Source organism: Hemiscyllium ocellatum, chromosome 8, assembly GCF_020745735.1.
Source record: "Hemiscyllium ocellatum isolate sHemOce1 chromosome 8, sHemOce1.pat.X.cur, whole genome shotgun sequence".
Classification (NCBI taxonomy): Eukaryota; Metazoa; Chordata; class Chondrichthyes; order Orectolobiformes; family Hemiscylliidae; genus Hemiscyllium; species Hemiscyllium ocellatum.
Window position 1 is genome coordinate 117,486,866 of NC_083408.1, and position 13,126 is coordinate 117,499,991.

Sequence of the window (13,126 nt, forward strand, 5' to 3'; positions counted from 1 at the left end):
ACACTCCCAGGACAGGGACAGCACGGGGTTAGATGCAGAGTGAAACTCTAAGCACACCACTGATGAAACATTTTCAAGATGCCTCCTAATTCATTGCATTGATATTCAAATCCTGTGGCACTTGCTCCCTGGTTCCGAACTGTGTCCCTGTCAGGAATGGATTGTGATTGAAAACCTCATTTCAGTTTTCTAACGGTGTGACTGTGGTCATGATCCCTTTCTCACAGGTGATAAAGGAGACTCTGAGGCTGTACCCCCCAGGACCAGGGACAAGTCGCTGGTTGTCACAGGAAATGGTCATTGAAGGAATAAAGGTCCCTGGCGGGGTTTCTGTGATTGTAAGTTGTTGAGTTATATGTTAAAAGGAGTAACATTTATTCCCGATTATGTCTTGTCGATTAAAGATGAGAATCATAGAGCAGTTATGTTGGTGCCTCAGCAGTGTGTACTAGTTTTATGTGAGAGTGATTCACTGAGACCCCTCCCCAGCCCTACAATATTTTTCTCTTCAGATAGTTATCCAATCCTCTTTGGAAAGCCTCAGATGACTGTTTCCCCACATTATCAGTGTCCCCTAAATCCTAGGCAGAAGTAGGTCCTGCATATGCTGGAGATTAGAGTCAAGATTAGAGTGGTGCTGGAAAAGCACAGCATCTGAGGAGCAGGAAAATCGACGTTTCTGGCAACAGCCCTTCATCAGGAAACTGTACCCAGAATCCTAACCAATCACCTCAACTGTTTGTCCTTTACTACTCTCAATCTCCATCCCCCCCCCCCCCCGCCTCAATTGAAACAGTTTCTCTTGAACAACTCTGCCCAGAACTCTGGAGACTTTGAATGTGTTGATTGGATTTCCCCTCAATTTTCTCTTCTCCAAAGAGAATATCTCACTCTCCCCATGTAACTGATGCCCCCTACCAGGCCCATAGATCCCTTCCATTAATGCTGTGTCCAAAATTGGAGCCAAAACTGCAGTTGGGGAGCTTGTCTTTTGTGCAGCTTCTTCTGAGCTTTCTTGCTTTTGTATTTCATACTTTCCTAATAAAGCCGTAACATCACACGTGTGCCACTTGGTGCATGTTCTCAGCCATCTCAGCTGTTTCAACAATTTATGCACATCCTCACCATGTCCTCACTTCCTTCCTTTTTATTGAGGGATTGTGGGCGGGGGATTAAACGGGTGGGTACTGTTCTTGAATCCATTGGTCTGTGTGTATCTTCTGTATCTTTTGTATCTTCTGCCCAATGAAAGAGGTTGGAAGAGATTATAATCGGGGTGGGGATCTTTGATTATGTTGGCTGCCAGTCCGAGACAGCGAGGTGCAGATGGAGACAAGGCTGGTTTGCGTGATGGTCTGGGCTGTGTTCACATCCTCTGTAGCTTCTTACAGTCCTGGGCAGAGCGTTGGCCGTACCAAGACATGCTGCATCTGTATAGAATGCATTCTATGGTGCATCAGTCAAAGTTGGTGGGAAAGACTGCAGAAAGCTACGGAACAGAGGAATTTGAGAGAACTAGTATATAGATCACAAAAAGCAACTGTCCAAGTTCATCAGATAATCGGGAAGGCAAATAGACTGTTGGCCTTTATTTCAAGGGGATTAGAGTTTAAAAACTGGGAGATTTTGCTAAAACCAAATAAAGAGCTGGCCAGACCACAGCTGTGGTTAGTTTTATTGCCCTTATCTAAGGAAAGATATCCTGGCTTTGGAAGCAGTGCTGAGAAGGTTCATGAGACTGATCCTGCATAAGGAGGGATGTTCTTCTGAGTTGAGTAGGGGGTTTTGGTCATTGGAGAATGAGAATATTCAAGATTTTAAGGGGGGTGGTGACAAGGTGGTTGATGAGAAGTTGTTTCCCCTTGTGGGAGAGTCTAGAACCAGAGGGCATCACCTCAGAATCATCGCAGTTTCTGAACCCAAAGCAGATTTGCTGAGATGGAAAATGCTTCAGCTTTATCAGTGGTGTGTCCAGTGAGGAGCTGGTAAGCACACCTATAGCCTGCCTTCCAGAATGTCTCATTGATTAGATTTAACTAGGAACCACTGTCTGGCACTGTCAAGCTCCAGGATCATCTGAATTAAATTAGTTTGAAACAGCAGTTTTGTCATTCACTTACTAACAGAGGTTTGTTACTTTCAGTTCAACACCTACATCATGGGCCGAATGGCCAAATTTTTTGATGACCCTCTGACCTTTGACCCTGAGCGATTCCATCCGAATGCTCCAAAGTAAGTGTTGCTGTTCTTTACATCACAACAATATGTGCACCTGGAGAATATTTCATTCAACAGAAGCCCTGAGTGTCAATAGATATCCCCAAAACCTCAAAACCAGTTGTGAAATTGAATTCCATAAAATCTGTCACAAACAAAAATAGAAATTACTGGAAAAGCTCAGTAGGTCTGGCAGCGTCTGTGGAGAGAAATCAGAGTTAATGTTTCAGGTCACGTGACCCTTCCTCAGACACTGCCAGACCTGCTGAGCTTTTCCAGCAATTCATATTTTTGTCTCTGATTTACAGTATCTGCAGTTCTTTCGGCTTTTATTCTGAAAACCTACTGTTTGTGTAAAAGCCATTGATGAGACTCAATATCCAATAGTTATGATGCAACTAACATATGGATTCTGATTGATTCCAGACCCTACTACTGCTATTTCCCGTTCACTTTAGGGCCGCGTTCCTGTCTTGGCCAGGTTTTTGCACAGGTAATGTCATTTATATGCTAAGTAAAATTAATTGTATGTGGAGTTGGCATTATAATACCATAAGTCAGAGGAGCAGAAGTAGACCATTCATCCCATTGAGTCTGTTCTGTCATTCGGTGAGGTCATGGCTGATGATACGTTGCAGCCAGTTACTGCCTCATCCGTCTGCTCTCAATCCTCAGTAAAGTGTTGGAAGGGGTCATCAACAGCGCTATCAAGCAGCATCCGCTCAGTTATAACCTGCTCAGTGACGCTCAGTTTGGGTTCCGCCAGGGCCACTCAGCTCCTGACCTCATTACAGCCTTGGTTCAAACATGGACAAAAGAGCTGGATTCCAAAGGGGAGAGGAAAGGGACAGCCCTCGTTATCCAGGCCATATTTGAGCCCTAGCAAAACTGGAATCATTGGGTATCAGGGGCAAACTCTCTGCTGGTTGGAGTCAGACCTGACACATAGGAATGTGGTTGTGGTTGTTAGAGGTCAGTCACCTCAGATCCAGGACATCTCTGCAGCAGTCGCGCAGGGGAGTGTCTGAGGCCCAGCCATCTTCAGCTGCTTCATCAATGACCTTCCCTCCATCTTAAGGTCAGAAATGGGATGTTCGCCGATGATTGCAAATATTTAGCACCATTTGCGACTCCTCAGATACTGAAGCTGTCCATGTTCAAATGTAGCAAGATGTGGACAATATCCAGGCTTGGGCTGACAAGTGGCAAGTAACATTCACGCCACAGGGATGCCAAACAATGACCATTTTCAATAAGAGCTGAAAATGTGTTGCTGGAAAAGCGCAGCAGGTCAGGCAGCATCCAAGGAACAGGAGATTCGACGTTTCGGGCATGAGCCCTTCTTCAACCTGAAGAAGGGCTTTTGCCCGAAACGTCAAATCTCGTGTTCCTTGGATGCTGCCTGACCTGCTGCGCTTTTCCAGCAACACATTTTCAGCCCTGATCTCCAGCATCTGCAGACCTCACTTTCTCTATTTTCAATAAGAGACAATCTAACCACTGCCCCTTGATATTCAATGGTATTACCATCACTGAATCTCCCACTGTCAACGTCCTGGAATTCTGTGGCAATTAACTCAGCCAATGGTCTCCCCAAAGCCTGTCCACCATCGACAAGGCAGAAGTCAGGAGTGTGATGGAACCCTCCCCACTTACCCTGGATGGGGGCAGCTCCAACAACACTAAAGAACCTTGACATCGTCAAGGACAAAGCAACCACTTGATTGGCACCATATCCACAAACACCCCCTCCCTCCCCCACCGACACTCAGTAACAGCAGTGTGTACTATCTACAAGATGCACAGCAGAAACTCACCAAAGATCCTCAGGCAGCCCTTTCCAAACCCACAAACACTTCCATCCAGAAGGACAAGGGCAGCAGATACATGGGAACACTACCCCCTGCAAGTGTCCCTCCAAGTCATTCACCATCCTGACTTGGAAATATATCACTGTTTCCTTCAGAGTCACTGATTAAAAAGTCTTCCCTAACAGTACCGTGGTGTCTGCAGTGGTTTGAGAAGGCAGCGTACCACCACCTTCTTCAGAAGATTCGGGATTGTAAATTCTGGCCAAGTCGGTGATTCCTGCATCTTCTCAATGAATTCAAAAAAGCTCAGTAACAAGTTGTGTTTTCTATAATATGTATATTATTAATTTGAGACACTGTGGTTTTTGAATAATACCCAACAATTGTATATAAAATATAGACAGTGTTATTCCCAGTGTTTTATTTTCAAATATTAAGTGTTTGACAAAATGAAACTAGCATGCACAATGTGTGATTAGCAAATTGTCCCTGATATTAAAGTTTGATCCTTTTTATCAGATGGAAGCAAAGGTGATTTTGTCCAAATTCCTGCAAAGGTTTGACTTCCGACATGCTCCGGGCCAGACGTATGAAATTATGGACACAGGAACTCTCCGACCGCGAGATGGTGCAATGTGCATCTTGACACCGAGATCCGAATCTTCCAAAGGATAATGCAGCCCTTTCTCAGGAGACAACTGGGGGACATAACCAGATTGCTCACCTGCACTAATCAATTCCAATAGACCGCGAGGAAGTTGTAAATGGACTTGTGGTTTGTTGTGTGGAATTATTGAGTCCTGTATCAGTTTTACTGATTGAACCATAAACATAAACACAGAGATCCTTCAGCCCATCATGTCTGCATTATTCCTAGCAAACTATTCCTCTGTTCCCACTCTCCTGACCTTTCCCCCATTGCATGGTAATTTTATTCAAAGTATTTCTCCAATTCCTTTGTGCAAGTTGCAACCAAATCTGCTCCCAACACTCTTTCAGGTGGCACCTTCCATAAAAGCATAGAAACAAAGAAGTAGGCCATTCAGCCCATCGAACCTGCTCCATTGTTCGATATAATCTGATTGTTCATTGAGCTCAATACTCTAATCCCACTCTCCCCTCGTACCCCATGATCCCTTTCACCACAAGAGCTATAGCTCCCTCCTTCTTGAAAACACAATATTTTTGCCTCAACCATTTTCTGCGACAGTGAATTCCACAGACTGACCACTCTCTGAGTGAAGATATTTCTCCTCATCTCATTCCAAAAGGTTTATCACTTATTCTTAGACTATGACTCCAGGACACCCCAGTATTGGGAACATCCTTCTTGCATCTAATCTGTTCAGTCCTGCCAGAATTCTATAGGTTTCTATGAGATTCCTCCTTTTTCTAAACTCCAGTGAATACAATCCTAACCAACTTAGTCTCTCCTCAAGCAACAGTCCTGCCATCCCAGGAATCATCTGGTAAACCTTCGCTGCATTCCCTCAGTAGCAAGAACATCCTTCGTCAAATCAGGAGATCAAAACTGCACACAAGACTCCAGGCGTGGTCTCTAGACATCCCTGCTCCTGGACTAGAATCCTCTCGCTATGAAGGCCACCATAGGGTTTGCCTTCTTGCCTGCCTGCTGCATCTAGACACTTAGTTTCAGTCAGTAGTGCACAAGGACACCTTGTTGAACATTCTCCTTTCTCAATTTGTAACTTTTCAAATAATAAACTGATTTTGCTACCAAATGGATAACCTCACATTTATCCACATGATCACAACTCACCATAGAGTCATAGTCATAAAGATGTACAGCATGGAAACAGACCCTTTGGTCCAACCTGTCCATGCCGACCAGATATCCCAACCCAATCTAGTCCCACCTGCCAGCACCAGGCCCATATCCCTTCAAACCCTTCCTATTCATATACCCATCAAAATGCCTCTTAAATGTTGCATTGTACCAGCCTCCATCACTTTCTATGCAGCTCATTCCATACCCGTACCACCCTCTGTGTGAAAAAGTTGCCCCGTAGGTCTCTTTTATATCTTTTCCCTCTCACCCTAAACCTATGTCCTCTAGTTCTGGATTCCCCGACCCCAGGGAAAAGATTTTGCCTATTTACCCTATCCATGCCCCTCATAATTTTGTAAACCTCTTTAATATAACATATAATCAAGAAAGAACCCACTCTACTCACCACTGCAGATTCTCTGTAGGCAACACTTAAAACAACAATTAACTTCTCTGATTCTGTGCTGTGAACTTTGCCCAACAGTTCCTCCAGGATCAGTTGTGGATCTCACTGTTTGTTAATTTTCCCAGATGCACTCCGATGTCCAGCAAGACATGAATTCAAACATCAAAGGCAGTAACTGTGCAGGTTCTCTCTCTCTCACTCTCTCTCTCTCTCTCTCTCTCTCCTGTAAAGAAAGTTTCCTAATCTTCACTCTGGTTATTTTGCCAATGATCCACACATTCCCTGGTTACTGACAGGTCTACTAGTGGAAGCACAGTATATATCAAAAATTTCGGGTTTTGAATAATTCTATCAAATTTCCACACGTGGCCATGACCAACTTACCCTATAATTGTTTTCTGGGAGAGAGCGGGTACAAGGCAGCAGATACATGGAAACACCACCCCCTGCAAGTTCCATCCCTGACTTGGAAATATATTGCTGTTCCTTCAGTGTCACTGGGTCAAAATCCTGGAATATCCTCTCGAAGGGCATTGTGGGTCAACCCACAGCACATGGACGGTAGCGGGTCAAGAAGGCAGCTCACCCCCACCTTCTCAAGGAGTCATAAATACTGAACATACTTCACCTACACCCCAGAAAGAAAACATGTTTAAAAACAAAGCTCCTTTGAATATTGTACATGATCACCAACTTGTGGTAGCTTAAAGGGGGAACGATCTTGTGCGCAGACTACTACAGAATTTTCATGTTGTTCTGCGACCATACAATTTAGAGGGAACATTTACTCTAACAATATCTGCTGGTTTTTCACCTCGCAAATTTGTACTGCTCCAATTAATGCTGCTTCTTCACTGTAAATTCTGTACAAATTATTGCCCTTCGTCCAGCAGAACTCACCCACAGTGTAAGAGAATTTATCTAAAAGAGAGAAAACAATGAGACCTAACAGAAAGAATGGAGGAGCTCCAGGTGAAGTGTCTCACTCTGCTGCCATAATCCTCCACTCCATTTTCTTGCCTTTTCCTGAGTACCCTAACATTCCCATGCTGATTAAAAATACATCTGTCTCAGTCTTGAATACACTTAACAATCCAGCCTCTAAGAAATGAAACTCCTCTTCTCTGTCCCAATTGTACCCTTTACTCAGAGATTATGCCCTGGTTCTGCACAAGGGGAAAACAACCCCTACCCCACCCCCACCCCACAGCATCCCAAACATGGGGTGGCTTGGTGGTTAGCACTGCTGCCTCACGGCACCAAGAACCTGGATTTGATTCCGGCTTTGGGCACCTGTCTGTGTGGAGTGTGCATGTTGTCCCCGTGCCTGGGGCTCTGCTTTTCTCCCACAGTTTAGCTTAATTGGCCATGCTAAATTGCCAGTAGTTTTCAGGGATTTGTTGGTCAAGGGTAAAATGCAGAGTAAAAGGATGGGGGAATGGGTCTGGGTGGGTTACTCATTGGAGGATTGGTGTGGACCTGTTGGGCTGAAGGGCCTGTTTCCACACTGTAGGGAATCTATTGGCACATCTCCCCTGTCAAGTCCCTGAAGAAATGAAGGTCATCTCTCACTTTTCTAAACTCCAATGAGCACAGGCCCAGCTTATTCACCCTCTCCTCATAACAAAATCCCTGCATCCCCAGGGTCAGTCGAGAGAATCTTCCCTGGACTGTCTTCAATGGCAATGCAACTTTTTGAGATAAGGGAATCATAACTCTTCAAAGCATTCTAGCTGGAATCTAACTGGTAACTTCCCATTCCATTCCCTTTTAAGTACAGGTCATTCTGCTTTAACATGAGATTCCTTAACGTAAATTTTCTATAATGTGATTAATTAATTGTGGATGCTGTTTGGATAACGCAAACTCTCTACGGAATGGATATAGCGACTTTCTTTAGCGCAAGAAGTGTAACTATCACGTTATAGCGGATTAACCTGTAAAGGCCAACATAGCATTTGCCTTCCCTATTGCCTGCTGAATTTGTGGGTTAGCATTTTGTGATTTTTAATTGATTTATTCACATAATGTGGGTATCACTGGCCAGGCCAGCACTTATTACACATTTGTAATTGCCCAGAGCCCATCACTGTGGGTCTGCAGTCACATGTTGGCCAGACCAGCTACGGATCCAGATGGGATTTTCCAAAAATCATCTCACAGTCATCATCAGATTCTTAATTCCAGATATTTATTGGATTCAAGATCCCCTCCAAGCCAATCACCACTCCTTGCCATTTTAATGTGGGAAGCTGGATGTGATTGGTACCCACTTCCTGATTTAACCAGGATTATAAAGATGCTTCTTGGTAAAATTGTAGGCAGGAATTAGATTATTTTTGACTTGTTTTTAACCTTAATGTCCTTTACCTGTACGGATTGGCACGGTGGCTCAGTGGTGACACCGCTGCCTGGGCAGGGATCCAGGTTTGATTCCAGCCTTGGCTGACTTTCTGTTTGGAAGTTGCCCAACATTGTCTTTCTGGGTGGGTTACTCTTCAGAGGGTCGGTGTGGACTTGTTAGGCCAAAGGCCTATTTCTACACTGTGGGGATTCTTCACAGTCGCTGTTTGAATACCCTGGAATTCCCTCTCTAATGGTATTATGGGTCAGTCTGCAGCAGGTAGACTGCAATGGTTCAACAAGTAAAAAATGAGGTCTGCAGATGCTGGAGATCACAGCTGAAAATGTGTTGCTGGTCAAAGCACAGCAGGCCAGGCAGCATCTCAGGAATAGAGAATTCGACGTTTCGAGCATAAGCCCTTCATCAGGAATGAGAGAGAGTAGCCAAGCAGGCTAAGATAAAAGGTAGGGAGGAGGTACTAGGGGGAGGGGCGATGGAGGTGGGATAGGTGGAAGGAGGTCAAGGTGAGGGTGATAGGCCGGAGTGGGGTGGGGGCGGAGAGGTCAGGAAGAGGATTGCAGGTTAGGAGGGCGGTGCTGAGTTGAGGGAACCGACTGAGACAAGGTGGGGGGAGGGGAAATGAGGAAACTGGAGAAATCTGAATTCATACCTTGTGGTTGGAGGGTTCCCAGGCGGAAGATGAGGCGCTCCTCCTCCAGCCGTCGTGTTGTTATGTTCTGCCGGTGGAAGAGTCCAAGGACCTGCATGTCCTCGGTTGAGTGGGAGGGAGAGTTAAAGTGTTGAGCCATGGGGTGGTTGGGTTGGTTGGTCCGGGCGTCCCTGAGGTGTTCTCTGAAGCGCAGATTCCCCCCAGACGTGATCGACGATGCCCTCCACCGCATCTCCTCCACTCCCCGCTCCTCCGCCCTTGAGCCCCGCTCCTCCAACCGCCACCAAGACAGAACCCCACTGGTTCTCACCTACCACCCCACCAACCTCCGCATACAACGTATCATCCGCCATCATTTCCGCCACCTCCAAACGGACCCCACCACCAAGGATATATTTCCCTCCCCTCCCCTATCAGCGTTCCGCAAGGACCACTCCCTTCGTGACTCCCTTGTCAGATCCACACCCCCCACCAACCCAACCTCCACCCCCGGCACCTTCCCCTGCAACCGCAGGAAATGTAAAACTTGCGCCCACACCTCCACACTCACTTCCCTCCAAGGCCCCAAGGGATCCTTCCATATCCGCCACAAGTTCACCTGTACCTCCACACACATCATCTATTGCATCCGCTGCACCCGATGTGGCCTCCTCTATATTGGTGAGACAGGCCGCTTACTTGCGGAACGCTTCAGAGAACACCTCAGGGACGCCCGGACCGACCAACCCAACCACTCCGTGGCTCAACACTTTAACTCTCCCTCCCACTCCACCGAGGACATGCAGGTCCTTGGACTCCTCCACCGGCAGAACATAACAACACGACGGCTGGAGGAGGAGCGCCTCATCTTCCGCCTGGGAACCCTCCAACCACAAGGTATGAATTCAGATTTCTCCAGTTTCCGCATTTCCCCTCCCCCCACCTTGTCTCAGTCGGTTCCCTCAACTCAGCACCGCCCTCCTAACCTGCAATCTTCTTCCTGACCTCTCCGCCCCCACCCCACTCCGGCCTATCACCCTCACCTTGACCTCCTTCCACCTATCCCACCTCCATCGCCCCTCCCCCAAGTCCCTCCTCCCTACCTTTTATCTTAGCCTGCTTGGCTACTCTCTCTCATTCCTGATGAAGGGCTTATGCTCGAAACGTCGAATTCTCTATTCCTGAGATGCTGCCTGGCCTGCTGTGCTTTGACCAGCAACACATTTTCAGCTGCAATGGTTCAACACTCCATTCTCAAGAGCAACTAGGGACTGGCAATAAATGCTGGTCAGCCAGCAATGCCCCCATCCCACAAGTGAAGAAAAAATTCCACCAGGGCAGGATTCAAGCCTAGAACATTACCAGTTTAATTGTCTAGTGGTATTACCACCAGGCTCTCAACTATGCACAAGGGCTACCAAATTCTGAACTGTAGTTTTCTGCAGTATTTGCTCCTCTATTCTTCCTATCAAAGTGCATCACCTCACTTTTCTCCACATTATATTCCAGCTCCCAATTTTTGTCAATATCCCTTTGCAGAAACTGTGACTCCAACCAAAACAATTTCAACTAAATCCAATTTACATATGACTGTGTTTGCTGATGAACACTGGCTCTCACTTGCACCTCGATTTTAGCATTTTAATCAAAAAGAGCCTCTTAAATTAGGAGAGAAATGTCTAAAATTTGTATTTGGAGAAGGGTTAACTCGGATTTCTCCCCACAGATACTGCCAGATTTGCTGAGTTTTTCCAACAATTTCTGCTTTTGTTCCAAAATTGAGGACCTGGGTGGCTGAAGGTATGGGCGTCTATGGTGGTGGTTAAAATCAGCAGTTCACAAGCTAGAATTACACCAGTGCAGAGATCTCAAAGAGTTAGAACATCGAACAGTAGAGCATAGTACAGACTCTTCAGCCCAAGATGTTGGGCTGAGCATTTATCTTAATCTAGGATCAACCTAACCTATGCATCCCTCAATTTACTGCCATCCGTGTACTTGTCCAGCAGTCGCTTAAATGTCCCTAATGTCTCTGACTCTACTCCCACCACTGGCAATGCATTCCACACACCCACCACTCTCTGTGTAAAGAACTTACCTCTGACATTTCCCCTATACCTTCCTCCAGTCACCTTAAAATTACGACCTTCGTGACAGCCATTTCTGCCCTGGGGAAATGTCTCTGGCTATCTATTCTATCTATTCTATCTATGCCTCTCATTACCTTGTACACCTCTCTTCCTTCTCTCTCCAGTGTGAAAAGCCCCAGGTCACTCAACCTTTCATCATAACGCAAGCCCTCCAGTCCAGGCAGCATCTGGTAAATCTCCTCTGTGCCCTCTCTAAAGCTTCCACATATAATGAAGCGACCAGAACTGGACAAAATATTCCAAGTGTAGTCTAACCAGGGTTTTATAGAGCTGCAGCAAAACCTTTGACTCTAAAACTCAATCCCCCTATTAATGAAACCCAAAACACCATATGCCTTCTTAACAACCCAATCAACTTGGGTGCCAACTTTGAGGGATCTTTGTACATGGACCCCAAGATCCTGCTGTTCCTCCACACTGCCAAGGATCCTTCCTTTAAGTTTGTATTCAACATACAAATTTGACTTTTTTCCAGGTTGAACTCCATCTGCCACATCCTGCAGCTCCAGTTGTCGAGCTACAGTAAGTTATAGAGATAGGGAAGAGTGAGGCAAATGAAAATTTATAAAGCAGCAATGATATTAAGGGCGGGGGACCCTAAAATTGAGTTAATTTGGGTAGGCTTTAAGTGAGACAGAGGAGGTTTAAGGAAGGAATTCCAGGCCATGGTGGCTGGTGATAGAGGGTGGCAAGTGAAATAAACAAAACAAGCCAAGGCTGGAGAACATAGTCATAAAGTCATAGAGATGTACAGCACGGAAACAGACCGTTCGGTCCAACTTCTGGATCAGTGGTGCTGGAAGAGCACAGCAGTTCAGGCAGCATCCAACGAGCAGCGAAATCAACGTTTCGGGCAAAAGCCCTTCGGTCCAACTCGTCCATGCTGACCAGATATCCACCATCCAAAAATGGTTAGGTGAAATGGCCATGCTAAATTGCCCGTAGTGTTAGGTGAAGGGGTAAATGTAGGAGTATGGGTCCGGGTGGTATAAGCTTCGGCGGGTCGGTATGGACTTGTTGGGCCGAAGGGCCTGTTTCCACACTGTAAGTAATCTAGTCTAGTGCCATTTGCCAGCACCCCATCCCTCTACACCCTTCCTAGTTATGAGCCAGGTCAAAGGAGGCTGTGAGGGTTGTGAGGTGAACGTATTTCAATCCAGAATGAAGACTGTCCTATTTTAGGGGGTTTTAAAATGTTCCCCTCCTTCTGTGGAGCTTTAACTGAGGGGTAAAAGTCCAGTAAGGCCCCAGCGAGGATCGAACTCGCGACCCCTGGTTTACAAGACCAGTGCTCTAACCACTGAGCTATGGAGCCTGGATGCCGCTGGAATGACGGAGCCACTTCACCTCATTCCCAGGCAGCGGCGGGGAAGTGACTCACGGGGATGTTGCTCAGTCCTGTATCTCCTCGTTCTCCTCCCGCGGTTATTTCTCCCCCTCCCCCGGACCCCGGTCCCCGGCCCCAGGAGCAGCCCCGGCCGCAGCCCCATTCTCCGGCTTTGAATCACAAGCCGGGGAAGACTGCACCACCGGCACGCCACCGCCAGGGGGCGGGGCTCCCGCTGCACCACCGTCTACTCACCAGCAGGCGGCGCTGCAATACGGAAACTGCACCGCTCCCTTTCGGCCAGCAGGGGCCACTGCACGCAGGTGCTGCACTAAGCCTTGTTTCCCAGCAGGGGGAGTGGCTGGTCATCAGGTCTGGCCACCTCAAGGCTCCCTCTGGTGGATCCCTGGAGAAGGAAAAGTGAAGAGGAAAT

General features: G+C 46.7%; 1 protein-coding gene and 1 non-coding gene across 3 annotated transcripts in view; one reads left to right on the forward strand and one right to left on the reverse strand.

Moving 5' to 3' along the window:
- LOC132818016 (cholesterol 24-hydroxylase-like) overlaps positions 1-5,710 on the forward strand; it is a 55,342-nt gene extending 49,632 nt beyond the window's left edge. For both annotated transcript variants that reach the window (XM_060828604.1, XM_060828605.1), the window contains 4 exons: positions 228-338; positions 2,144-2,232; positions 2,644-2,710; positions 4,548-5,710. In XM_060828604.1, coding sequence (XP_060684587.1) covers positions 228-338; positions 2,144-2,232; positions 2,644-2,710; positions 4,548-4,703 — 423 coding nt within the window. In that variant the 3' untranslated portion in view covers positions 4,704-5,710. The remainder of the gene's footprint in view (positions 1-227; positions 339-2,143; positions 2,233-2,643; positions 2,711-4,547) is intronic.
- Positions 5,711-12,608: 6,898 nt separating this feature from the next.
- On the reverse strand, positions 12,609-12,681 carry trnat-ugu (transfer RNA threonine (anticodon UGU)). The gene has a single exon. It is a non-coding gene; the product is annotated as a tRNA-Thr (tRNA).
- Between the last annotated feature and the right edge of the window lie 445 nt (positions 12,682-13,126).